The sequence below is a fragment of the Thamnophis sirtalis genome, unplaced genomic scaffold (assembly GCF_051295495.1).
Source record: "Thamnophis sirtalis isolate CommonGarterSnake01/CBP01778 unplaced genomic scaffold, rThaSir2_p1.2 scaffold_14, whole genome shotgun sequence".
Taxonomy (NCBI): Eukaryota; Metazoa; Chordata; class Lepidosauria; order Squamata; family Natricidae; genus Thamnophis; species Thamnophis sirtalis.
Genome location: NW_028261394.1, coordinates 3,921,834 through 3,949,280, shown reverse-complemented (window position 1 = coordinate 3,949,280; position 27,447 = coordinate 3,921,834). Strand labels below are relative to the sequence as shown.

General features: G+C 44.8%; 1 protein-coding gene across 1 annotated transcript in view; it reads right to left on the bottom strand.

The window, feature by feature from the left end:
* Positions 1-27,447, bottom strand: part of SDK1 (sidekick cell adhesion molecule 1) — a 501,088-nt gene that overhangs the window by 190,047 nt on the left and 283,594 nt on the right. The window contains 6 exon segments of the mRNA XM_087729082.1: positions 1,689-1,825; positions 18,525-18,701; positions 20,901-21,003; positions 22,369-22,536; positions 22,657-22,773; positions 26,109-26,303. Coding sequence (XP_087585208.1) covers positions 1,689-1,825; positions 18,525-18,701; positions 20,901-21,003; positions 22,369-22,536; positions 22,657-22,773; positions 26,109-26,303 — 897 coding nt within the window.

Genomic DNA, 27,447 nt, shown 5'->3' with positions numbered 1-27,447 from the left:
ACATGTTCCCCTTCCCTAACACAAGGGTAGAGGAAGCTTAGGATATCAAGCAAAGCTGCATCTTTAATAGCAATAGCACTTAGAATTATATACCGCTTCACAGTCCTTGACAGCCCTCTCTATTCTGATTGATTGATTGATTGATTAAAGAGATCTAGTTTCCCTTAGCCATTCACCATACAATTTAGCCTCCAGATCCCTGATCATCCTTGTTGTCCTTCTCTGCATAACAGAGGGCTGGAAAGAAAGCCCTGAAGAAAACGTGAATCACTTTGTAAACTAAACTTTGGAGATAAGGCGCCGGGTCAACAATTCGCAGGCTGCCCCAGTTCATCACCGAGGAAATTTAGAATGATGAAACATCATGCAATCGACATGATCAACATTTCAGAACCATGCCTGGACTTCCTGACGGCCGCTCCAGTGGTGGGATTCAGCCGGTTCGCACCTACCCGGAAGAACCAGTTGTTAACTTTCTAAGCAATTCAGAGAACCGGTTGTTGGAAGAAATCTCCTTTTGCTTTTTCCCACTTTACAGGGCTAATCCTGTAAGGAAGGCAGGAAGGGAACATTCTGGTGTTGTTTCTAGCCTCATCCTTATTGCCCTGCTTACAGAAACTGCCTCTCCGCTCAACCCTTATTACATTGTCACAGCTAAGGCGAAGCGCCCATCGATGTGAGTGACGTTGAGTTGGCCACGCCCACATGGTCACAAGACCACTGAGCCCCGCCTACCCAGCTGGTCATTAGGACAGAGAACCGGTTGTTAAATTATTTTAATCCCACCACCATTCGCTCTGGGCCTATGAAGTCAAACATCATGCGATGTGAAGCAGCCAGAAGAGCAGATATGGTGAAGGGAAGGGCGCTCTACATGGGGCAGCCCTTGAAGAGTATTCGGAGACTTCAACTCGTCCAGAACGCAGCCGCGCGAGCGATTGTGGGTGCACCTCGGTACACCCACGTTACACCTATCCTCCGCGAGCTGCACTAGTTACCGATCAGTCTCCGGATACGCTTCAAGGTGCTAGTTGTAACTTATAAAGCCCTTCATGGTATTGGATCTGGGTACTTGAGAGACCGCCTGCTGCCAATTACCTCCCACAGACCCATTAGATCTCACAGGGTTGGCCTCCTCCGGGTTCCGTCTACCAGCCAATGCCACCTGGCTATTACCCGGGGGAGGGCCTTCTCTGTGGCGGCTCCGTCCCTCTGGAATGAACTCCCCGCAGGGATTCGGACCCTCACCTCTCTCCAGGCCTTCCGAAAAGCCGTCAAAACCTGGCTCTGCCGGCAGGCCTGGGGGTGATGAGTTCCCTCCCCTCTCGACATGTATGGTTGTGCGACTGTTGGCTACTTTTATTACTTGTATTTCGTCTTTTATGTTCCCCTTTTTTCCCCCTTGAATTGTTCGCCGCCCTGAGTCCTCCCGGAGAAGGGCGGCATACAAATAATAAAATTCTATTCTATTCTCATTACATCTGCCCAGCATCGCAGAACAAGCCATTATTCACTCGAAGGAATCATAATTATTTTTCTTTTAAAAAATCCGCACCAATAAGAAACGTAGGGCCCTGGGAGTTTTGCATGCTTTGCCCGCCTAGGCAGGAGCGATTTCCGAAGACAACGAGAAAGAGGAATTAGGCCAGACAGCCTATTCGGAGGTGAAGGTCTTGGCCATCACTTACTGTTCTCGGAGACTTCGACGATGTAATGTAGAACCGGGCTGTTTCCATCAAAGGGTCTCACCCAGGAGAGGATGACGCTGCGGCTGAAGGAGGAATTCAGAGCGGCAAACAGGTTCTGCGGCGGATGGGGCAGCTCTCTGTGAAAATAAAACACCTGTTATTCCTCGCGGTTTGGACTAGCAAGTAGAGATTTCATAAAGAAATCTTTTTTAAAAATTTTTATTTTATTTTATCAATTTCATATATACATTCACAATTATATGATCTCATAACTGTTATTAATAATATGTATTTATAACAATTTTTCCCTACTGTTGACAATATACTTGAAGATTGCTTTCTTACCATCCCATAGATCCATCTTATCTTACAACAGTCCTACTTCTTCTTCCCTCCCTCCCTCTCTCCTTCCCTTGTTTCTTCTCTCCTACTCCCCTTCCTTCCCTCCCTCCTTCCCCTTCCCTCCTTCTCTCCTTCCCTCCTTCCTTCCTTCCCTCCTTTCTTTTCTCCTTCTCTCCTTCCTTTCCTCCTTCCTTCCCCCTTCCTTCTCTCCTACATTCCCTCCTTCCTTCCCTCCTTTCTTCTCTCCTTCTCTTCATAAAGAAATCTGCCTAGCCGAAGGATGCTGAGATGGTTACAAGTGGAGAGGAATAATGACCAAGTCAAGTAACGTTGGAACGCTGCTGAATCGGGTTTCTAATTATGATTTAATCTCTGGTTGACGCTTAAGCAGCTAATGGTACTGCTGTTTAAGATAGGGGTAAAAGCCAATTTTCACACTTAGAGTAGAATAGAAAAACAGAGTGGGAAGGGACCTTGGAGGTCTTCTAGTCCAACCCCCTGCTTAGTTCAGACAACTGGCTATCCAACATCTTCTTAAAGACTTCCAGTGTTTGGGCATTCACAACTTCTGGAGGCAACTTCTGCTCCACTGATTAATTGTTCTAACTGTCAGGAAATTTCTCCTCAGTTCTAAGTTGCTTCTCTCCTTGATTAGTTTCCACCCATTGCTTCTTGTTCTACACTCAGGTGCCCTGGAGAATAGTTTGACTCCTTCTTCTTTGTGGCAATCCCTGAGATATCGGAACCTGCTATCCTGTCTCCCCTGGTCCTTCTTTTCATTAAACTAGACATGCCCAGTTCCTACAACTGTTCTTCATATGTTTTAGCCTCCAGCCCCCTAATCCTCTTTGTTGCTCTTCTCTGCACTCTTTCTAGAGATTCCACATCTTTTTTACATCGTGGCGACCAAAACTGAATGCAGGATTCCAAGTGTGGCCTTACCAAGGCATTATAAAGTGGTATTAACGTGATCTTGACGAGAGCCGAGGTGGCGCAGTGGTTAAATGCAGCACTGCAGGCTACTTCAGCTGACTGCAGTTGGGCTGTTCAAATCTCAGCGGCTCAGGGTTGACTCAGCCTTCCATCCTTCCGAGGTGGGTAAAATGAGGACCCGGATTGTTGTTGGGGGCAATATGCTGACTCTGTAAACCACTTAGTGGGGGCTGAAAGCCCTACGAAGCGGTATATAAGTCTAACTGCTATTGCTATTGCTATTGCTATATAAGTCTAACTGCTATTGCTATTGCTATCTTGATTCTCTCCCTCTGTTTATGTAGCCTAGAACTGTGTTGGCTTTTTTGGCAGCTGCTGCACACGGCTGGCTCATATTTAAATGGTTGTCCACTAGGACTCCAAGATCCCTCTCACATTTGAATTTGTTGGTGTGTGTGTGTGTGTGTGTGTGTGTGTGTGTGTGTGTGTGGTGGAGGCAACGTGGTCCATATATTGTTTTATATGGGGAGATTTTGTTTTTAAATCGAAAAGCTGTAAAACATTGGAGCAGACAATCTGAGTGATGGAACAGGGCAGAGTGAGGATTTAAATCAGAATTGTTAATACTCAGGCAAGCAGAAAACATCCCGGCTGTTTGTGGGGAGTTTTGAATCTCACTTATGGTGGTGGAGATCAACCATTTTAAAGGGAGTCATTAGGACAGATCAGGGTTGGTAGAGCTGTAATAATATAATTGGGATTAAAAGAACGTTCCTGCAGAGCAAATGAAAATGCCCGTAGATATTGTACAATAAAGATTAAATAGAATACAGTCCTGGAGGGGGAAAAAATACCATTTTAGACAGGATTTATAAAAATGCATGGGATTAAGCACGCGTACACCTGTCTTCTTGGAAAGATGAAGAAAAGGAAAAGGAACACACATTGTTTCTATCTGAAAAGCATCAGGAAAGCTTTTTGCAAATTAAGGCAACCAAATCTAAGGCAGAAGCCGGGATCCTAAGAAGATTCTGCGGGTTCAGTTTTATTCACATGATCTAGAATAGATTAAGGAATAGAATAAGGAATAGAATAGAATAAGGAATAGAATAGAATAAGGAATAGAATAGAATAGAATAAGGAATAGAATAGAATAGAATAGAATAGAATAGAATAGAATAGAATAAGGAATAGAATGGAATAGAATAAAGAATAGAATAAAGAATAGAATAAGGAATAGAATAGAATAAGGAATAGAATAGAATAGAATAGGGAATAGAATAGAATAGGGAATAGAATAGAATAAGGAATAGAATAGAATTAGGAATAGAATAGAATAGAATAAGGAATAGAATAGGGAATAGAATAGAATAAGGAATAGAATAGAATAAGGAATAGAATAGAAAGAATAAGGAATAGAATGGAATAAAGAATAGAATAAGGAATAGAATAGAATAAGGAATAGAATAGAATAGGGAATAGAATAGAATAAGGAATAGAATAGAATAAGGAATAGAATAGAATAGAATAAGGAATAGAATAGAATAGAATAGAATAGAATAAGGAATAGAATGGAATAGAATAAAGAATAGAATAAGGAATAGAATAGAATAAGGAATAGAATAGAATAGAATAGGGAATAGAATAGAATAGGGAATAGAATAGAATAGAATAGGGAATAGAATAGAATAGGGAATAGAATAGAATAAGGAATAGAATAGAATTAGGAATAGAATAGAATAAGGAATAGAATGGAATAAGGAATAGAATAGAATAGAATAGGGAATAGAATAGAATAGGGAATAGAATAGAATAAGGAATAGAATAGAATTAGGAATAGAATAGAATAAGGAATAGAATGGAATAAAGAATAGAATAAGGAATAGAATAGAATAAGGAATAGAATAGAATAGGGAATAGAATAGAATAGGGAATAGAATAGAATAAGGAATAGAAAGAATAAGGAATAGAATAGAAATAATAAGGAATAGAATGGAATAGAATAAAGAACAGAATAAAGAATAGAATAAGGAATAGAATAAGGAATAGAACAGAATAGAATAAGGAATAGAATAGAAAGAATAAGGAATAGAATGAAATAGAATAAAGAATAGAATAAGGAATAGAATAGAATAAGGAATAGAATAGAATAAGGAATAGAACAGAATAGAATAAGGAATAGAATAGAAAGAATAAGGAATAGAATGGAATAGAATAAAGACTAGAATAAGGAATAGAATAGAATAAGGAATAGAATAGAATAGAAATAATAAGGAATAGAATGGAATAGAATAAAGAACAGAATAAAGAATAGAATAAGGAATAGAATAAGGAATAGAACAGAATAGAATAAGGAATAGAATAGAAAGAATAAGGAATAGAATGAAATAGAATAAAGAATAGAATAAGGAATAGAATAGAATAAGGAATAGAATAGAATAGGGGATAGAATAGGGAATAGAACAGAATAGAATGCCTACACCCTTCCCTATAAGCAATTGATCTAATTCAAACAATGGATCGGCAGTTTTGCAGAGCACAGGGAAGTGAGGAGAAAGCCAGAACATGGATTGATCGATTGCTTTCTTTTCTTTAAATCCTGACAGCCGGAGGAGAGGAATAGCGGTCCGACTCTTGTCTCAAAGTCTTAAGTTATCTCTGCAGACAACACACCTTGATTAATCTCCTTTATCAAAGGAAGGGGCAACCCACCCAAGAATTTAGCCTTGAGTGCTCTCCGGAAGTCTCCTCTCAATATCAATTATTGCTGACCCTCTCTACTCAGACAGAAAACGTAGTAATTGTACTTGACATACTTAATTTAAATCTGCACTCGTGGCTTTTCATATTTTATGAAGCCAACACATTCTTAAGAGCTATCAGAAACCTCAGCGTAGCCATCTCCGTAAACAAAAGCATTTCCAGCTCGGGGCCGTTTGCAAAACGGAGCTGTAGAAAAGCCAGGCTCCGCGTTTCAGATGTGGCTTGCAGTGGAGACAAGAACTTAATTTGGCACCGCCGAGGACGTGGCTCCTTAAAAACCTTGGCCTTAACTGAAGAACTAAATTAGATTCGCGTGGGTGAGAGGGATCCCTGAAAGGGAACAAGTTCTGCTTCTGACTGTTCATTAAATTCCAAATGAAAAGGGCTACTACCTATTCAACAAAGATGGAGGCGATAGGAAGCCTTTGCAACGATTCTAAGAGCTATTGTGAATAACGGGGAGCCGCCGGATGCAAATCATAAATGTCTAGGAATGCAGATCGTTGCGTTCTTGCAGTTATATCTGCCTGGGAGCCACTTGTGAATAGCTAAAGTCAGCAACTTTATTGCTTAATGCCTATGTGACAAGAACCTCCCACCAAACTGCTTGCTTTTCCCTGGGAATGACCTGATAAGGGAGATCAAAGTTAGGCCTTTTGTTAGCTGTGCAAGGATTCCAAGCTAAGTCCTTGTTTGACCCCTTCTTCCGCCCCAGCTGGCAGTTTCCCAATATAGCTGGAGTCCAAGGCAGGGGTGTTAAACTCAAGGCCCCGGGGCTGGATTTAGCCCATGGGGTGCTTAGATCACTGGGGAAAGCAAAGGACTGGCCCGAGGTGCCTCTGCCAGCGAAAACGGAGCTCGGGAGGGCAGTGGGTGACCTTCATTGGGTTCCTACCATTTCGCACCTATTCGGTAGAACCGGTTCGTCGAATCTACCGAACCGGTTAGAAGAGGTTCCACCAGTGGACCCGGAAAGCAGGCCACACCTACAGAAGAGGTTCCAAAAATTTTTGAAACCCACCGCTGGTCCTTGGATAGGATTATTCTACACTATCATGCTCCTATTTATAAAACTCAGTGCCTCTGTGAAAGGTAAGGATGACGACTGCGTTTGTGGTGCAATCAGAACATTGCGCGTGTTGAAGTTGTTTAAACACAAACCAAAGATGCCTTTTAAAAAACAAGTTTACATCCTATTCTTATGCATGCCAGGGCTGTGTGTGAGGTGATTTAAAGTGGTTCTGACAAGTGTCGCCGGCATCTTCATATCCGGTCACATGGGCGGCAAGCCACTCCCACCTGGTCACATGGGCAGCAAGCCACTCCCACAAAGGAGGCCACACCCACAGAGTAGGTTCGAACAATTTTTGAAACCCACCACTGGTGGCCTTCCAGAGCCAAGGGTGGGTTGCTCCTGGCATTACTGCCAGTTCAGTGCTCGCTTTGATCACACGCACTCCAGACGCATGCTCCACATGCGTGCGCATTTGCACAAAAATAGATCTGCGCATGCGCAAAATGTTAAAAAAAGAAAATAAATAAATTTGTGCGATTACGATTGCTCTGCGCATGCGCAGAAATGAAAATCAAGACGGCGGCCCCGTAGGAGAACCGGTTCGGGGGCGTGGCAGGGCTGCCAGTTCAAGCAACCTAGGCTGCCAAACCACTACCGGTTCAACCGAACCGGTAGAAACCCACCTCTGTCCTGAGCTCCATTTTCGCAGAGGGTTGCAGGATGCCGTTGTAGCTGAAAACAGAGCTCAGGAGCCCGTTTTCGCTGGCAGAGCACTTGGCTCCCCACAGGCATCCCCGACACGAGTGACATCGAGCTGGCCATGCCACCCCCCCCCCCCAGCCCCCACGAGGTCAAACACAACCCTGACGTGAACCCCAATGACATCGAGTTTGACACCCCTGATGTACCTGAACAGACACGCTCAAGATCAACAGCCACAAAAGCCGAAGGATTTTTGCACTACCCAGTGAATTTACGACCCCGCGCATCGATTGGAATCCGTTTCACACCCGCTCCAACCCCCAGTTTGAGTTGCAGCTGGCCCTTCTTCCAAAGCGTGCAGAGTTTCTGCAGAAAAGCTGTGAAAAACTGTCAGACAAGCTGCCTAATTATGCAAAACAAAAGATGCAGGCGCGCACTGAGAGCGCGGTTGTTAGCGGAGAGAGGCTGCCGATGCGCCCAATAGATGCGTGACGGTGACGGCATGAAAGTCAAACCGGTTTTCGCTGGTTAGGTACGTCTTTCAAGGCGAGAGGTGGCCTTTCATGTTTCTTCGCTGGTAGTTGAGGATGTCCTCTTAAGCAGGCTTAGAAAACAGGTTCTTCAGGGTGGCTAAAAAAACGATGGGGATTTGGTTTTACCTACTTCAAATTCCAATCTCAAAGGAGAAAAGCAAAGGGATATTTTTTTTGACTCCTGAAACACAACCTCAATCTTCTCTGCGTCATTTAGGAAAACATGCTGGATCCTTAAGAAGACTGCACCAGCTAATGTTTTCTAATAATCCTGTGTTCATGCATTATGTGCATCCATGTATTACGGAATTGCAGAACAGCAATAGCAATAGCAGTTAAACTTATATACCGCTTCATAGGGCTTTCAGCCCTCTCTAAGCGGTTTACAGAGTCAGCATATCACCCCCAACAACAATCTGGGTCCTCATTTCACCCATCTCGGAAGGATGGAAGGCTGAGTCAACCATGAGCCTGGTGAGATTTGAACAGCCGAACTGCAGTCAGCTGAAGTAGCCTGCAGTGCTGCATTTAACCACTGCGCCACCTCGGCTCTCTCTGAATGACAGAATTGGGAGGGACCTTGTAGGTCTTCTAGTCCAAGCCCCCACTTCCTCGAGCAGGAAACAAATCCCTCAAATTCTCTTTTAGAATTTCCTGATGAACCAGGAAGACTTCCTGCAGAGATTAAGCTCATCTAAGGTTGATATTGTTGTGGCCCGCCAGCAGCCAGCGGAGCTGGAAGCAGAGTCGGACAGTGAGGAGGTTGGGGAGGAGCATGGGCCAGTCCTGGAGTCTGGGGGAGGCTCAGACGAGGGCTCTGCGTCGGAGGCAGAGACGGGGCCGAGGCCATCTGGCAGTGATCAGGTGCCTATGGAACTAGACAGCAGTGAGGCAGAGGAACAGCTGGAGCCTGTTCCCAGTGTGCGCATGCGCAGAGCTGCCAGAAGAAAAGAACAGCTCAGAAATCGACTTGGGAATAAAGTCACAGGTGGAAGGTGATTGGCTCCTCCCAGAGGAAATAAAAGAGGAGCGAAAGGGGAGGGGGCTTTTGCAGGAAAGAATTTGTTCGTTCGGTCATTAGATTCATTTCAGGAGTGTGAAGATCTGTCCATGAATCTCAGAGACTCTGTGCCTAGTCTTTCCTTCCACAGCACTGCGTTTGGAAAATATTTACATGGCAGATTTCCAAGCTAGATAAGGTCTGTGGTCGTAAATACTCCTTTGAAATACTGTTAGACAAGCCTTTACTGAATGTGAAGGAGAGGAATTCACATTCGTTTAATAAAGGGGTTTTTGTCGGGACCAGGAATCTGCTTCATGCTTTTTGAGGAAGCCTAGGTCAGAACAGATAGCCAATGTATTAATAAAGTTGGGAGGGACCTTGGAGGTCTTCTAGTCTATCCCCCCCTCCCCGCTTGAGCAGGAGACAAATTCCTCAAATTCTCTTTTAGAATAAGACTTCCTGCAGAGATTAAGCTCTTCTAAGGTCAATATCTCAGCCAATGTGTTAATAAATACATTGGTGGAGAGATGAACCTCAGAATAGCTTAATCTAGAAGAATCTGAATTCCTGCCCACTAATTCACAGTATATTGACCGTGATGACTTGGAATGAATGGACTTCATGGTCCGGCACATATGGTAGGCCTCAAAGTGAAAAACCTGGTAGGTTTTAAACGGTCACAGTATCAGAAAGTCCGTTCTTCAGTTATATTCGACATGCAATACTAGCAAAATGTTAAATGGTCTTTTCAGTTAAATAGTCTATGGCGTTAATCTCAGAGGCCATAAAACGTGAGAATAATGAACTGGGGCCTTCTGTCATCTGTAACTGTTTGCAGCCACTCATGCCTACGTATGTTAAGCCCTTAAAGGTAAAATCACTGGGCATGCAAGAAACGTTTCTCATCAGAAACACGGATGGCAAAAGGAAAGAGAATTCCAGGGGAAAGATACTGCAAAATCCCCATTCCCTCCCCACTCCAGGGGAAGGATACTGTAAAATCCCCATTCCCTCCTCACTCCAGGGGAAGGATACTGTAAAATCCCCATTCCCTCCTCACTCCAGGGGAAGGATACTGTAAAATCCCCATTCCCTCCTCACTCCAGGGGAAGGATACTGTAAAATCCCCATTCCCTCCTCACTCCAGGGGAAGGATACTGTAAAATCCCCATTCCCTCCTCACTCCAGGGGAAGGATACTGTAAAATCCCCATTCCCTCCTCACTCCAGGGGAAGGATACTGTAAAATCCCCATTCCCTCCTCACTCCAGGGGAAGGATACTGTAAAATCCCCATTCCCTCCTCACTCCAGGGGAAGGATACTGCAAAATCCCCATTCCCTCCTCACTCCAGGGGAAGGATACTGCAAAATCCCCACTCCAGGGGAAAGATACTGCAAAATCCCCACTCCAGGGGAAAGATACTGCAAAATCCCCATTCCCTCCCCACTCCAGGGGAAGGATACTGTAAAATCCCCATTCCCTCCTCACTCCAGGGGAAGGATACTGTAAAATCCCCATTCCCTCCTCACTCCAGGGGAAGGATACTGTAAAATCCCCATTCCCTCCTCACTCCAGGGGAAGGATACTGCAAAATCCCCACTCCAGGGGAAAGATACGGCAAAATCCCCATTCCCTCCCCACTCCAGGGGAAGGGTACTGTAAAATCCCCATTCCCTCCTCACTCCAGGGGAAGGATACTGTAAAATCCCCATTCCCTCCCCACTCTGGGGTCAGCCAGAGGTGGTATTTGCCGATTCTCCAAACTACTCAAAATTTCTGCTACCAGAACCTGTCGGAACTTGCTGAATTTCACCCCTGGTATTAACCATTATTAATTTCAGGCGAACAAATGTTTTGATGTCGTGCACCAAAGCAAGTAAAAGATTGCAAGGACAGGGAGTAAAAATAAAATAAAATTAAAAATGAGCTGCTTTTACAGTCGTGAACTCTGATGGGTTGATCTGCCTTTCTGGCACCTTTAAGCCTATGAAATTATTTGCCTATTAATGAAATCTCAGATAAGGGGCAAAGGGGCAGATCTTCACCAGGGTATCTTTGCCTGTCAAACCGAGGAAGCAACATATCCTTCCAACTCAACACTATCACACTGCCCTTAAAATAGAAACCCAAAGTAAGTGCTATTATTAAATCCTTTCTGCTTTAGGAAAATGTTTTGCAGATATTTAACAAATCTTCACTTGACGAGAGCAAGGAGAATTTCTAACTATAAATAAGACATCTCTTCATCTCCTGGCAAGAAGTTTCAAGATGCTATCAAATTATGTTGTTTTTTTTTAAATCTCCTTCTCAGTTTTGGCCTTGTGTGAGTTTTTGTTTTGTTTACATAAGCTTGATGTTTTGGGTACCAATCTTAAAACAAGGTATTTTAAGGCAACGGGATGGTTTCCAGGTTAGCCATTTAGGTGTTCTGCCTAGGAAATAAACTGGAATTGGACAAAAACTTAGGGAAAAAAACCCAATAGATTTGCACGTACATTTGGGATTTTCATCTCAGCAGCAGGCTGAACGTTTCACGAGTTTTCATTCTCGATCCAATGAACGCTTTCTTAGCCCTTCCTGCCCTGGATTACTGCAAGAGCTACGGATGGAATTGAGTGAATATATATATTCCCTACTGCCCAGGTCATAAGATAGCAATAGCACTCAGACTTATATCCCGCTTCACAGTGTCTTTCCAGCCCTCTCTAAGTGGTTTACAGAGTCAGCCTCTCTGGAGACAATCTGGGTCCTCATTTTACCCACTTCAGAAGGACGGAAAGCTGAGTTAACCTTGAGCTTGGAGAGATTCGAACTGCCAAATTTTAGTCAGCCGGCAGTCAGCAGAAGTAGCCTGCAGTAATGTGTTCTAAACACTGCGCCACCATGGTCCTTCCTTCCTCCTTCCTTCCTTCCTTCCTTCTTTCCTTCCTTCCTTCCTTCCTTCCTTCCTTCCTTCCTTCCTTCCTTCCTCCTCCCTTCCTTCCTCCTTCCTTCCTTCCTTCCTCCTTCCTTCCTCCCTCCCCCTCCCTCCCCCCTCCTTCCTTCCTTCCTTCCTCCCCCCTCCCTCCCTCCCTCCCTCCTTCCTTCCTTCCTTCCTTCCTTCCTTCCTCCCTTCCTTCTTAGCACTTAGATTTATACACCACTTCCCAGTGCTTTACAGCCCACTCTCAGGGGTTTACAGAGTCAGCCTCTCTTGCCCCCAACAATCTGGATCCTCATTTTACCCACCTCGGAAGGACGGGAGGCTAAGTCAATCTCCAGAGTCCAGAGAGGATGAAAAACAGTCTTCCCGGAACTTCCGGAAGGCCATAAACTGGCCTCCAGAGAGCCAGAGAGAGGACAAAAATGCCCCCCTCCGCCATGCAGTGCAGGACACTGATTAGTCCACACCCACTGTGGCCACAGTCACGTCCACCCAGCAACCGGGCAGAGAACACATTGCTAAAAAAATTTGGAGCCAACCCCTGGTGGCATCAAGCTGGCCATCACCACCCAGTCGGCCACATCCCATAAGTGGCGTCAAGCTGGCCACACCCACCCAGTTGGCCATGCCCACCCAGCTCCCGGAGGTCAACCGGAGCCTTGATGCAGCCCTGAATGAAATTGAGTTTGACACCCCTGCTCTAGGATCATGAAATTGGAGAACCTCTAGATCTCCTACATGAAGCTCAGTGGCTTCTCAATGGAACCTGGACCTCCCTTGATGACGCTTCTCCTGCTTCCCTATCGGTACCCGGATTGTTGTTGGGGGCAATATGCTGACTCTGTAAACCGCTTAGAGAGGGCTAAAAGCCCTATGAAGCGGTATATAAGTCTAACTGCTATTGCTATTGCTATTGCTACTGCTTAAGACCAGCTACTTATTCTGGGAAGCTGTCTCGTTCGCACAACACATGTTTTCTGTGGTACAAATAACCCAAGGAAACCATCTGAGATCTGATTCTGTTTCCCCCCCCCCGTGCACTCAGAATATAAGGCATCAGGCAAAGAAGCCCCCCCCCCCACTCCCTTTGCGCCGTGCGAGCGTGCACATGTGTTTTTCTACCACTGCAGGTAATTTTAGATACAGCAGTAATTTTTCTTTCCTGCATAATAGCCCACCAGAGAGATTGGAAATTACTAAAAAAAAAAAAACAACCAAAAAACCACCCTCTTCTCTATTGTATGGAAAAGATAATCTGCTTTCTGCCTGACTTCTTCTTAATTGTTCTCACTCAGATGAAGCGTGGCAAATAAAAGGGGAGCAAATGGAACAAGCAGTCAATGCAACTGAAGAAATGTGTAGAAGCCACAAGAGTGTGTGTGTGTGTGGGGGGGGAGGATTTTTTTAAATAAAAAGAAATCACTGGGTGTCATTGAGCGTTGTGCTAGTATGCGTTACTGAGAGCTGTTCTTATGGAGTCTCTTTAATCATGGGGAAATTTGAACTGGTTTGGTTTACACTGCTGTAGCGTTTGTGTTTGTGTGGCTCTCGTTGTGTTTGCATTTCGACTGCACTTCGACTGTGCGGCATTTATATGGACGCAGGTTTGAGGGACTGTTTCCTACTGTTTGATATCGGGAAACTGAGGTAGACGAGGAGTGACGGGAGAGGAAATGGCTTGAGGAAGAAAGTGGTGGAAGAGAAATTCACCAACAGAAGAGAGTTTTTTGTAGTTCGGAGTTGAAATCTGGGGGCCTTGGTGCTCTCTGAACTTGGTGGATTTTCTTACAGATGTTTCATGATGGGAACAAACCCCATTCCCTTCTAGCACTGATGATGTTACCTAGTTAGGTTATAAAACATTTGCAAGAAAATAATTAAGCTCAAGGACTCCATAGCAAGCAAGCAAAAAGAAAATAAAGTGAAAATTTCTCTCCTGCCAAAATTGGCAGGGCAAGCTAGTGTATATACATGTTCTGAGTGAGGCTTCCCCAAAAAGCAGGAGGCATATTCCTGGTCCTGACAAAACCCCTTTTATTAAATGAATGCGAATTCCTCTCATTCACATTCGGCAAGGCCTGGCAAACAGTCTTTCAAAGGAGTATTTATGACCACAGACCTTATCTAGCTTGGAAGTCTGCCATGTAAATATTTCCCAAAGGAGGTGCTGTGCAAGGAAAAAGTGTGCACAGGCTCTCTGAGATTCACGGACAGATCTTCACACTCCTGAAAAAGAATCTGATGACCGAACGATTGAATTGTTTCTTACAAAAGCCCCCTCCCCTTTCGCTCCTCTTTTATGTCCTATGGGAGGGGCCAATCAACTTCCACCTGTGACTTTACTCCCAAGTCGACCCTGATTTCTGAGCTGTTCTTTTCTCCTGGCAGGTCTGTGCATGCGCACACCGGGAACAGGCTCCAGCTGCTCCTCTGCCTCACTGATGTCTAGCTCAGAAGGCGACTGATCACTGCCAAATGGGCTCAGGTCTGTCTTTTTGTTGAGCCTTCCCCAGCCTCCAAGAGTGTCCCATGCTCCTCCCCAACCTCCTCACTGTCCGACTCTGCTGCCAGCTCTGCTGGCTGCTGGTGGGCCACAAACCCCACTCCCTTCTAGCCCTGATAGTACTACCTAGTTGGGCTATACAATGTCTTCAAGAAAATCGCCAAATTCAGAGAGCACCATGGATCTCATAGAAGAGAATTATGCTAAAGTCTCTGAAAACCAGCCTAGCTTGTGGCAGGACATGTTCTCTATGCAGAAGGCCTCAAATCCAATTGTAGGCCACCTTGGTTAAGACTGCGAGGCTGGCAGAGATCCCAGCTGGTGGACACCCAGCCGGGATGAGAAGGTAATCGAAGCTGATGAGTCACGGGCCTGGAACGTCTTTGCCCTTTAAAGGTTTTGTGAGGGTTTACATCCCAAATGTCAGGTTAAAAGTTCTCAACGGGGACAGGAGATGCCGAACTGCAAATGACAGCTGTGCCAATCCTTGGCAAGAGGGTCTTCAGAACATGCAGGAGCATACCAGAGGCCTCCAACCTTGGCAAACTTTAAGACCTGTGGGACATGCTGGCTAGGGAATTGTAGGAGTTGAAGTCCACAGCTCTGAAAGTTACTAAGGCTGAACACCCCTGCAAGTAACGCTCTGCATCTCCTTTTCCAACCATTAAAGCAGCCGCATCTGTGAAACAGCGAAGCCAAATGTCTGTTGATGCACAAACAGGCTTGGCCAGCTGGGAACTGCTTTGGCAGCAGCTGCGCAAGCCAGGATCAGGCCTGCCTGCTTTAACAATTCAAAAAGAGGTGTGCGGTATGCTCCCTTGTGCTTTCCGAAGCTTTCTTTCAAAGAATTTACGCAGCCGTACGGTAGAGTTGGCTTCTAATGGCTTCTTCATTTCAACCCTGCTGTCAACTCTAATGCGAACCTGACTGGGGCCATTTTGGAGGCTTCAGGGTTGCCACAATGCGAATAAAGGATAAGGAGGGTGAACATAGGTAGATGGGGGGAGGTTTGTAGCAGAGGTGGGTTCCTACCAGTTCGCACCTATTCGGTAGAATTGGTTCGTCAAATCTACCGAACCGGTTAGAAGAGGTTCCACCAGTGGACCCGGAAAGCAGGCCACACCTACAGAAGAGGTTCCAAACATTTTTTGAAACCCACCACTGGTCCTTGGATATGATTATTCTACACTATCATGCTCCTATTTATAAAACTCAGTGCCTCTGTGAAAGGTAAGGATGACTACTGCGTTTGTGGTGCAATCAGAACATTGCGTGTGTTGAAGTTGTTTTAACGCAAACCAAAGATGCCTTTTAAAAAACAACTTTACATCCTATTCTTATGCATGCCAGTGCTGTGTGTGAGGTCATTTAAGGTGGTTCTGACAAGTGTCGTCGGCATCTTCATATCCGGTCACATGGGCGGCAAGCCACTCCCATCCGGTCACATGGGTGGTAAGCCACTCCCACAAAGGAGGCCACACCCACAGAGTAGGTTCGAACAATTTTTGAAACCCACCACTGCTTTGTAGCCAAAACAAAATAGTTTCCTATGGGAACCAAGGACATTCCAACAGGTGGCTGGGCAGAGGAGGAGCACAGTACGGTAACCAGGCAACCAGCCAGCACCTTGATTGGACAATGTGACTGATTGTTTGGGGAAAGGGGAACCTTTCACCTTTTTAATCTGGTGAAAACCATAGGAACTTTCAGAGTCGGTTTTCACCAGTTTGTGCCAATATGATATCTCCAATAAAACTGTGGAATATGAGGAATATGTCTGCCTCGGAGTTCTGCTTTCTATGGGGCTATGACTTGGAATCTTGCCTCCAATTGAAAAAAAAAACGAACAAAATCAGGCAAAAGCTGGTGATTTCAAAAGAGGAATCAATCTACGCTGTTCAGAATTCCAAGATGGATTGTAATAAACTTCAACCATGCACAGGTTGAACACTTGACCAAGGAGCCTTCAAGAGAAGGTTAGGGACAGTGAGCTGGCAAAAACGGATATTGTTCCTTCCAAAAACGGATGGGCATTCTAAGCGTCTAGAAATGATCACGCTAGGAAATTCCTCTGTCCTGCTCCACAAAACACTCTTGATTCTTCCACCACTTGCTTTTGTGGCTCCGACGGAAGAAATCCAGCCAAGGAGCGATGAATTCAAGCTCCTTTTACTAGAATGTTTGAATAGTTTTGGGGGGGGGGGAAGTAGGCAAATGCAACTCTTAACAAGCAAAATCTCATGGAGGGAGGAATGCTGGGTGTTCAAGAGACCAGAGGACCTGGGCATCTTGAGAGAAATGTTGGCTTGTTAGAAGCACATTTTCTGATCGATTCGTGAACTGCAATAATAAGATCCAATCATCTTGCAATTTCGTCTTGCAATTTAACACGACGTGCGGCACTTCAGGCAGGTGCAAATACATTTTGCTTGTGGGAGTGGGGAACACACACACACACATTCAACTTTTTTACATTGTTGTCACGTACACAGACTCAAGCCTGCTTCCTCTGTGGGGCTGGCTGTATATTCAAAACGAACAGTTAAGGGGAGATGTTTAATCCAAGTAATTCTCATCTGTTTGATTAGGGGACTGGAGACTAAAACATACAAAGAACAGTTGCAGGAACTAGGCATGGCTAGTCTAGTGTAGAGAAGGACCAGGGGAGACAGGAGAGCATCTTCCAATATTTGAGGGGCTGCCACAGAGAGGAGGGGGTCAAGCTATTTTCCAAAGCACGCAAAGGCCAGACAAGGAAGAATGGATAAAAACTGACCAAGGAGAGATTCAACCTGGAAATAAAGAGGGATTTTCTGACAGTGAGAACAATCAACCAACGGAACAGAAGCTGCCTTCATAAGTTGTGGGACCTTCATCACTGGAGGCTTTCAAGAAGAGACTGGACACCATAAAAAAGAGGTTGAGACTCTAGAAAGAGTGCAGAGAAGAGCAACCAGGATGATTTGTGGACTGGAGACTAAAACATATAAAGAATGGTTGCAGGAGCTGGGCCTGGCTAGTCTAGGGAAGAGAAGGACCAGGGGAGACATGATAGCAGTTTTCCAATATTTGAGGGGCTGCCACAGAGAGGAGGGGGTCAAGCTATTTTCCAAGGCACCTTAAGGTCGAACAAGGAATAATGGATGGAAACTGATCAAGGAGAGATTCAACTTAGAAATAAGGAGGAACTTTCTGACAGTGAGAGCAAATCAACCCATGGAACAGAATTTCCCTTCAGAGGTTGCGGGAACTTCATCACTGGAAGCTTTAAAGAAGAGACTGGGCTGCCATCTGTCAGAAATTGGATAGGGTCTGCTTGGGTTGGACCAGATGACCTACAAGGTCCCTTCCGACGGTTAATCTGTTAAATTGATCTGCTAAAGAGCTCTGATCACATCCAGGCATCTGACTGGGGAACACATTTTTACAAACTAAGCTATGAATATGACGGACCTAAGAATTCTCTCTGGCCATTTCAAGAACCTTTGGAGGGAAGTGGTCTAATTAACCTTAGAAATACATTAAAAAAAATAATAAGGCTAGTCCTGATTAGTAGAGACAACTGTTATGATGAGGTGGGAAAAAAACAGAATCCTGTCTCTTTGTGGAATGATGAATGTTAAACAGAGAGAACTATTAGTATTATTATGTAAACTAGCTTTTCCTGTGTAACTTTATAGTAGCTCATAAAATATTCTATTCAGGCGATTTAGTTTCATTGATTTTGAAAGGCTTTCTGTGTGATGAATCTCAAGCAAAATTAAAACCTCCAGAGAGGAATACTCTCACATAAAAGAAAAGAAAGTCAAAGCTAAAAAAAGAGATAAAGGAAGAAGAAACTGCTCATCGTTTCAAAAGTTTTATAAAAGAGGAGTGGCAGAAGCTGGGGGTGGAGTTAAAGCAGGGATCAGCTTAGAATCCCTACAGAGGCACAAACAACACCCAGCTTTCCTTGAGTTCTGTTGACTTTTACCTAACCTCAAGCAGACGTTGAATGTTGGTTGAGAAGATTGTTGTGTCTAAGAATGATTACCAATACATCTTGTTTAATTTCAAGTATGGAGCTGATCTTTCACACCTGCCATTTCCCATCCCATCTCTGCTACGCGAGAACTTACATTACTTCCATTCGGGCCACCCGTGAATCATTCCCGCCCGAGGAATTGACTTCGCAGGTGTAGTCTCCGATGTCGCCTGACCACGTTTGGCCAATGATGAGACTGCCGTCTTTCTCGATGGTGATTCGGGAGCTGCTGGATGGATTGATGACCACGGTATCCTTCTTCCACGTGTACCTGGCGGTCACAGTACCTCAGATTAGTTAAAGCCAGCTGTCCATTTTGTTAAACACGATGAATGTGCTGAAATTGCCTGGCCAAACCAAGGTGAATAATTTAAGAGAGGTGGACTTCAACTCCCAGAATCCCCTAGTCAGCCATGCATGCATGCTGGCTGGGGAATTTTGGGAGTTGAAGTCCACCCCTCTGAAATTTGTCCAGTTTTTGACAAAAGCTACTGTAACCCTACTTTACAGAGTTCAAATATAAATACCTGTTTTTTTTTTCTTTGAGGTGAGGTGTTTGAGGACAAATTTGAAACTGTGGTTGGCAATCTGAACACAACTAAGTTTTGAAAAAGCCAAGAGTTTTCCCTTCTTAGTTGTGTTTTCTTGGCATCACTAAAAGTACCCAGAGTTTGGGCTCAGCTCTACAAATTACCAAGAGCCAAAACTATTCATTTATTTATTGGGGAAGCCCAAAGTTTTATTTCATATTTTAAAATATGTTTTTCCTACTGTGTGATAAATAACTCCTTCCAAACATAAAGGAACATAAGATGGGTTTCCTTTCCTCTACGCTGTTGCTAAATATAATCAATAATATATTAAGAAATATTGGAAACTTAAACACATACAGTCTTTCATGGTGCCTACAAAAAAATAAATAAATAGGCGATTTGTGTCATTTCAAGATTCAAGGTCAATGATTTGTGAAGGGCAAGTATCTCAGTGGCTCAGATTAAATAATAAAGTAGAACACTGGAAAATATTTATTATGCCAAACCTTAGAATATTCTCTTTCAAAGCTGCTGTGGGGGTTTCTTAGGCAACAGGTGAAAAAATCTTCTCTCTTGAAAAATACTGTGTAAATGTTAATTAACATGAACTTCTTAGGCTGGTCGATGACCGCAATAAAGATTTGATTAGATTAGGATAAAAGATTGCAGAGTGGGGGTTTGGGGGGAGGGCTGGTCCTCCTTTTTCCCCCTTCCCTGTCAATGATTTCAACGTCACAATGTGTAGAATAGAATTCTTGCTTTAAAACCGTTTACAGCGGGACTTGGGCTCAGAATCCTACCAGCGTTTATGAGAACAAAAAGCATCTAAGATACAGTTTTCTTCTTTGGCGAAGAATACGTTTCCCCTCCCTCTTTTTTTCTTTCTTTTGACAAATGACATTGTTTGATGTTTTCTAAAGGGAATGGAAGCGTTTTAGTTAGATTTGGATATAGCTACGTTCATTCTTGTGTACGAACACACAGAGGGAAGTCTTTTGATTCCCCCGCTTGTAGAATTTGGGTAGTTAAAAGAGTCATTTTGCCTGGTGAAGCTTTTCGTTCTTGATGGTTTTTCTCGGGGAAAAAATAAAATAAAATCCTGAGGCTTCTAAGATTCTCACCTGAACTGATTTGCAAAACCAATTCCCTTAAATTGCTTTGGGTTTTATTCTCATTAAGGATCGGCTTGTGACAAGTCGGTTTTATTGATATTGTGTTAACCTTGACAGTAAATCATAGGACGTTGTACTGAAATCATGGAAGTGGAACATAGCTCATTGTAAATAATGCATACGGTTGCAGTGGAAAAATAAAGAGAACTTGATGTGATTAAGGGCATAACTTACCGTCTCAAACTGGGATGGTTGGGAAAACCAGGCTGAGAAATACCACCCAAGCCCAATGCTAATGGGTAGGACAATTAAAGGTAAAATTAAAGGCTCCCCTCGCACATATGTGCTAGTCATTCCCGACTCTAGGGGGCGGTGCTCATCTCTGTTTCAAAGCCGAAGAGCCAGCACTGTCCGAAGACGTCTCCGGGGTCATGTGGTCGGCATGACTCAACACCTTCCCACCAAAGGTGGTTCCTATTTTTCTACTTGCACTTTTATGTGCTTTTGAACTGCTAGGTTGGCAGAAGCTGGGAGAAGTAACAGCAGCTCACTCCGTTACGTGGCGCTAGGGAGTCGAACTGCTGAACTGCCGACCTTTCTGATCGACAAGCTCAGCGTCTTAGCCACTGAGCCACCGCATCCCTTTAATTGTTAGGACAATTAACTTGTGATAAATGATATGGACAGCCACAATGACAAGCAATCTCATCGTCCCAAAGGTGGATTCTCAAGAGGCAACTAAACTACAAAGGAAGTTCTTGAAAAAGCACCTTGTGGACCACCATGATGGCTGGATGACCAAGAAACACCTTGTAGACAACTAACCTGATGGAAATCCTTGGGTCGTGAGCAGCTTCACACTGAAGCATGGCTGTTGTCCCCTTAATGACCGTACTGTCCTCCGGCGGGCGGGCAATAAAAGTGCGGTCTGAAAAAAAAAGAAGATGACCCAAAATTGAGGTCAAATTCCCTGTTTCCATCCCAGTTTGGGGTTTTGCCTTGGTAAGACTAGAAGCCTGGGTTGCTCATTATTACCCCTCGGGGTGTCTGTTCTGTTAAGATACAGCCTGTTGTGCCTTAAAATGGCTTCTACCGTACTGCCTTAAAATGGCTTCTACTGTACAGCGCTGTGGAGTTGCCATGGTAACGGCTTCACAGTATTCCACAAGAGGGCTCCTTCTGGTAAGGGGGGAAATCCAACATTAGAAATTGCGGCGACATTCCTGGAAGGAGGGTTGGGATAAGTAAATACCCAGGTAACGCCGGGTTATCATCTAGTAATATTAAAAGGGGATATCACTGCAGTATTGCCGTCTCCTTTCCATGTATGGCTGGCTTATCCCACGTTAATTTGGCTGCCTCCTTAACAAAGGATAGCAATAGCAGTTAGACTTATATACCGCTTCATAGGGCTTTCAGCCCTCTCTAAGCGGTTTACAGAGTCAGCATATTGCCCCCACAATCTGGATCCTCATTTTACCCACCTCGGAAGGATGGAAGGCTGAGTCAACCCTGAGCCAGTGAGATTTGAACCGCCGAACTGCAGAACTAGCAGTCAGCTGAAGTGGCTGCAGTACTCTATGATTCTGAATTTAACAACGGCAGCAAGATTGTTAGTGGAGCAGTACTGGAAGAAGGAAGAATTGCCTACTATTCAAGAATGGACGTTAAAAGTAACAAACTTAGCAGAGATGGCTAAAATATCAGCATACCTCAAGGACCATTCAGATGAGAAATACAAGTTGGAATGGAGAAGATGGACTGATTATATTCAAAATAAATATGGGACTAAGAAATTTCAGATAGCTTATGAGTGAACGAAAAAGGAGTGTTAAAATTTATCTAAAGTTAGCTTTACAAAAGGGGAGTTAAAGTATAAGCGAAGGTACGATGCTAAAGTTAGTTTGTTTATTTTAGTGTATGATTGTTAAATGTTTATACCCTGTATTTGCTCTGGGAGGTTGGGGAGGGGATGTGGGATTGGGGGGAATGGAGGGAAGGGGAAAGGTATAGAATTGTAAAACTTATTAAAACTTTTAAATAAAAAAACAAAATGAGGGAAGTCTATGAATGCAGAAGCCATCTTAGAAGGCTGTCAAAAACGTGCCAAATTAATTGCTTCTTTCCGGGGAAGATTGTTATGGTGGGGCTCCACGTTGCTTCCGAACACCATAATCTTATTACTCAATGCCCACCCGACCCTCGTGACACAAACACTTTGTCATTAGACTCCGAATTAATCAGCTACAAGGAGAAGCTGATTAAGTCAAGATGGAAATGAGCAGGGCCTTACTCCATACGGTGAGAGAGGCGGAGGCGTTGAGGGCCCCTTCGGAGTTGACCGCCCAACAGGTGTAGACGCCGGCGTCTTCGAGAGAGACAGGGGAGATCTGCAGCCCTCCGGACTCGAGGAGACGGAACCTGGGGAGCTGAATGGAGCCACTGGCCAGAATCTGATTCCCTGGAACACAGCAAGCGGAAACAGCCTCAGCGGCGCATGGAGAGGTTAATGCTACGCTCATCTATCTTGGGGAGCCACCACCATTGGAGTGATTTCCTAGCAGAATAGTAAGCCATGTACCCCTTTTCCAGGCAACGGCGGGCTTTGGGGCTCCAGACACTTCACATCGCAACACGGCGCTCATCCCTTCGGTGATGGTAGCATCCGCCGGGGGCCAGGTGAAGGTGGGCGCGACATCTGGAATCAAAACCAGGGTTTCATGAAAAGAAAAAGTGGGCGAGAATTCCCTTTGAAAGCTCAGGACATTTGGGGAGTTTTTCCACTGAACCATAACCCCAAGCACTCCCTCGCAGGATAGACATTCCCCCCCCCCAAAAAAAACCGTTCATTGTCCCTTTCTGAAGAATTCTGCGGCTAGGGATTCTCATCGGGGGCTTGGAGATCAAGCAGAAACAGTGGACTTTGAAGAAGGATGGATGGATGGATCCAATTAAGCCAGGGCTGTTTAGTCTTCTGTGGGATAGAAAGCAATTTCAGCCTGACACCGGTCTGCAGGAATTAAATGTCAGCCAAAAGAAGTTTCCATTCTGCCCTCTTTCTCCCTTTCATAATGTCTCTCTGTCTTCCTCTCAGCCTTCGAGGCAAACGTTCAGGGGGAAGAGTCTTATTAGCTCTAGCTCGGAAAAGATTTCAGATAGAAGAGCACTGGGTGAGTTTGGGGGAAGGCCTAATACTGTGATAGGAATAGCAATAGCAGTTAGACTTATATACCGCTTCATAGGGCTTTCAGCCCTCTCTAAGCGGTTTACAGAGTCAGCATATTGCCCCCAACAACAATCTAGGTCCTCATTTTACCCACCTCGGAAGGATGGAAGGCTGAGTCAACCCTGAGCCGGTGAGATTTGAACAGCCGAACTGCAGAACTGCAGTCAGCTGAAGTAGCCTGCAGTGCTGCATTTAACCACTGCGCCACCTTGGCTCCTTAATGGCGAACCTATAGCGAACCTATGGCACGCATGTCCAGAATGGCACATGAAGCCATGTCACCCAGCACGCATGGCCTTGCCTGTTTGTCTTCTGGGTTTCTGGCATGTATGTGCACACCATAATCAGCTGTGCTTCGCATGTGCGGCATGACAAAAACCGGCCTGCTCATGTACCCCGTCCACCTGATCGTTGGGCACACATATGCGCTAGAACCTGGAAGTTTGGCTTCTCCAGACCGTGGCCCTGATGAGCACGTGTGTGATGTTTCCGCGCAACCTTTTCGGCTGGAAAAGGTTTGCCATCACTGGCCTAATAAATAGCTAAGACCCCCCTACGGTGCTTTTTTCAAGAGGCAACTGGACGTTCTGGTTTTTCTTCGAAGACGTTTCACTTCTCATCCGAGAAGCTTCTTCAGCTCTGACTGGGTGGTAGGGAATGGGAGGATCCACCATCCTGTCAGAGCTGGAGAAGCTTCTTGGATGAGAAGTGAGATGTCTTCAAAGAGAAAGAAAGAAAAAGAAGGAAGTCCAGTTGCCTCTTGAAAAGATTTGGGACCATCGTGACCTGGAGGACCGAGAATCTCCATAGACACTAAACTGGGAGATTTGAAAAGCAGAGGTCCATCCATCCTCCCAGAAACTAGTTCCAGCTGAGAAGGTCCTTCTAGCTCAGGGTTTCCCAACCTTGGCTACTTGAAGATGTCTGGACTTCAACTCCCAGAATTCCCCAGCCAGCATTTGCTGGCTGGGGAATTCTGGGAGTTGAAGTCCAGACATCTTCAAGTTGCCAAGGTTGGGAAACCCTGTTCTAGCTGACCCTCGCCATTGCCTCTTTGCACTCAGACAATCCTCCACCCTTCCCTGATCTATATGGACAACAACCATTGTTCTTCATAATCCCATTTTTCATCTCAGTCTGGGACCCCCTGTCTATTTCCTCATTTCTTTATTACTCCAGAAATGCTAAAGGAGCGACGGTAATGATTTCCCCAACCAATTGTGTCGGGAACTCAGGAATAGTTCTGAAAAAGCTTCTCACCCCACTCCAAACTTTCACAAACTTTCTGTTTAATTTTTGTTTTCAGAATGTAGCTTTCTTTGCAAAATGACAGAGGATGGGTAGGGAAGAGAAGCAGCCCACCTTGTTGGGGACGAACGCAGCCGGGGAAGGAGTAAAATAGGGCGACCCCAAAATCTATGTGGAATTTAAATGAGGAAGTCCTGGGAGGGAATGACCCTCCTCCTTTTGCCATCTTACTCCCTTCGTTCGCTTTCCTGACAGCCTGTCAAATCGTTGCGTCCTAAAGCTGTCAGGAGTGTGACATTGGTGGGGGAATTTGATGGCCAGGGACGTCTCCTCCCCCCCCCCCCATTCTGTGGAGGACAGAAGCGTTCAGCAGCGTTGACGATAGCAACACCTTACGAGAAATGAGAAAACTCCATTGGACGTAAAGGGTGGGTTATTGGGGAAACTGGCAGCTAGGCTGGAAGGAGGGGAGGGTCAAGAGAGGATGTAGCTTGGAGTCATTGCGCAGCCGCAAATGGCATAAGTTTGACCTACCCCAAGAGCCACGAAGCTTTATCTTGTTATTCCCAAAGGAAGGCAAATAGTCTGAGATGATTCTTGTAACATAGGTAATAAACATTAAAGTTATCGACTTAGGCTAGCCACAAGTGGCTCTGGTCACTTACGCCGGACAGGGTCTCACGAGTTCTAATCTTGATTGCAGGAAAAGCAATCTCAGCCATGACCCGTCAAAACTGCGCTCGACTAAGCCGCGCCCGATTAAACCGCGTCGCTGATGTCATCAACAGGGCGACAACAGCCAGCGCGGAGAAAGAAGGGCGCTTTAAATAGCGCTTTGAAAGCAAGCCGATTCAACTTAAGGTAAGGGTTAGGTTTAGGGTTAGCTTTAGGGTTAGGTTTAGGGTTAGGTTAAGGGTTAGGGTTAGGTTTAGGGTTAGGTTAAGGGTTAGGTTTAGGGTTAGGTTAAGGGTTAGGATTAGGTTTAGGGTTAGGTTAAGGGTTAGGTTTAGGGTTAGGTTAAGGGTTAGGTTTAGGGTTAGGTTTAGGGGGTTAGGTTTAGGTTTAGGGGTTAAGTTTAGGTTTAGGGTTTACAGCGTGCTTCTGTCTCCGTGCTGTTGTCGCCCTGTTGATGACATCAGCGACGCGGTTTAGTCGGGCGTGGTTTTGTGGTGGAACCAATCTCAGCAATAGAGTAGTAAATGTGTGGAACATCCTACCTGAACCTATTGTTAGTTACTCTAACCCCCCCACCCCCCCCAATATCTTTGACCTTAAGCTGTCTACCATGGACCTTACATGTTTCATAAGAGGTCCCTAAGGGGGTGTGTGTGCATAAGTGCACCAGCATGCCTTCCGTCCCTGTCCCGCTGTCCCATTTATATATACCCTTTTTATGTGTTTATGTTTTGCTTATTTATATCCATTTATTTGTGCCATTTTTTCACGCGTTTTTCATACTTGTTTCCTTGCACTTCTTGACAAATAAATAAACAAAGGTTCTGCAGCAGGCGCCCCAAAACCTTGTCTTAATTTTCCCGCCTGTGACGTTCCAAACTTACTGGTGACCTCAAGGTAGGCGTGGCTCTCTATCTCGCCAACCGCGTTCCTTGCGAAACACTGGAAGATTCCGGAGTCTTCTGGCTGCGCTCTCCGGATCTGAAGAGTCCCGTTGAGTAGCACCGTGTAACGAGGGTGGAGCCGTCGGCTGATGGGGACAGCGTCCTTATACCAAGCTAGGATAGGCCGTGGGATTCCTGCATGGAGACCCGCGGAGGAAAACTCGGTCAGATGTGCACTCTCTCCATGCGTGGCTTTATCTTCATCTCAGCCCCCACTTTTGACAGAAAATACTCTGCTCATTAAAGTACAGGTAGTCCTCAAATTATAACGGTTCATTTAACGTTTAACATAGCTTCGTATGAAGTCATGACAGCACTGACCAAGGTGACTTGTGACCATTTCTCACACAATTATGACAGTATCCCCATGGTCATGGGATCAAAATTCAGACGCTTGACAACTGATTTATCACAGTGTTCTGGGGTCAAGAGATCTCCTTGTCTGATAAGCAAAGTCCAAGGGGAAGCCCGTGTCGCTTAACAACCGTGTCACTAACTTAATAACTGCAGTGATTCACTTAACAACTGTAGCAAGGAAGGTCATAAAACAGGGCGAAACTCATTTAATAAATGGTTTACTTAGCAACAGGAATGGTGGGCTCAACTGTGGTCGTAAATCAAGGATCACCTGTAATTGATTTAAGGTCTATGTTAGGGAATCAGGATCATTTGCTGGAGGAATCACCATGATAAGAACTTCTTTTTCGCTGTATCTTAGGAATAGCCGATCTTCTCTATGGACAAATGAGGAATGGGGTATCTTAGCATTATTATAATTTTAATTGATGGCTTCACTGTCTTGGGAAATATTAATCCAGCTCAGCTTTTTTTTATAATGAACCTTTCTTTTGAACTTCCTCCGCTAAAATATTCATGACTGGGAGAGACATGGGAACAAGGTCAGCCAATGAATAGGCGTAGCAACAAGGTCAGCCAATGGAAGCTGAAACAGCTAGGGGCCAGGGCGTGGTTTAGCCTGCAACTTTCTGAGTCTGTGCAGAGAATTGAAACAGAAACTTAAGAGCGTCTGCTGCTGTGAGAAGTAAACTAGCAGTCTCTCTGGTCTTGTCTGCTGAAACGAAACTAACTGCTTGTGTCTGCCTGTAACTCTCCTGCCTTGTGTTTACTTGGAGGAACCACCTGTTGGTATTGTACATTTATTCATCTATTCGCCTATATATAAAGAAGTGAATGAATCCTGCTGCATCAGTTATCTGTGTGTGCTTCTGGATTTGAACTTATGCAACAAACTCTGAAATCCTCCCCTTTGCGACATCTG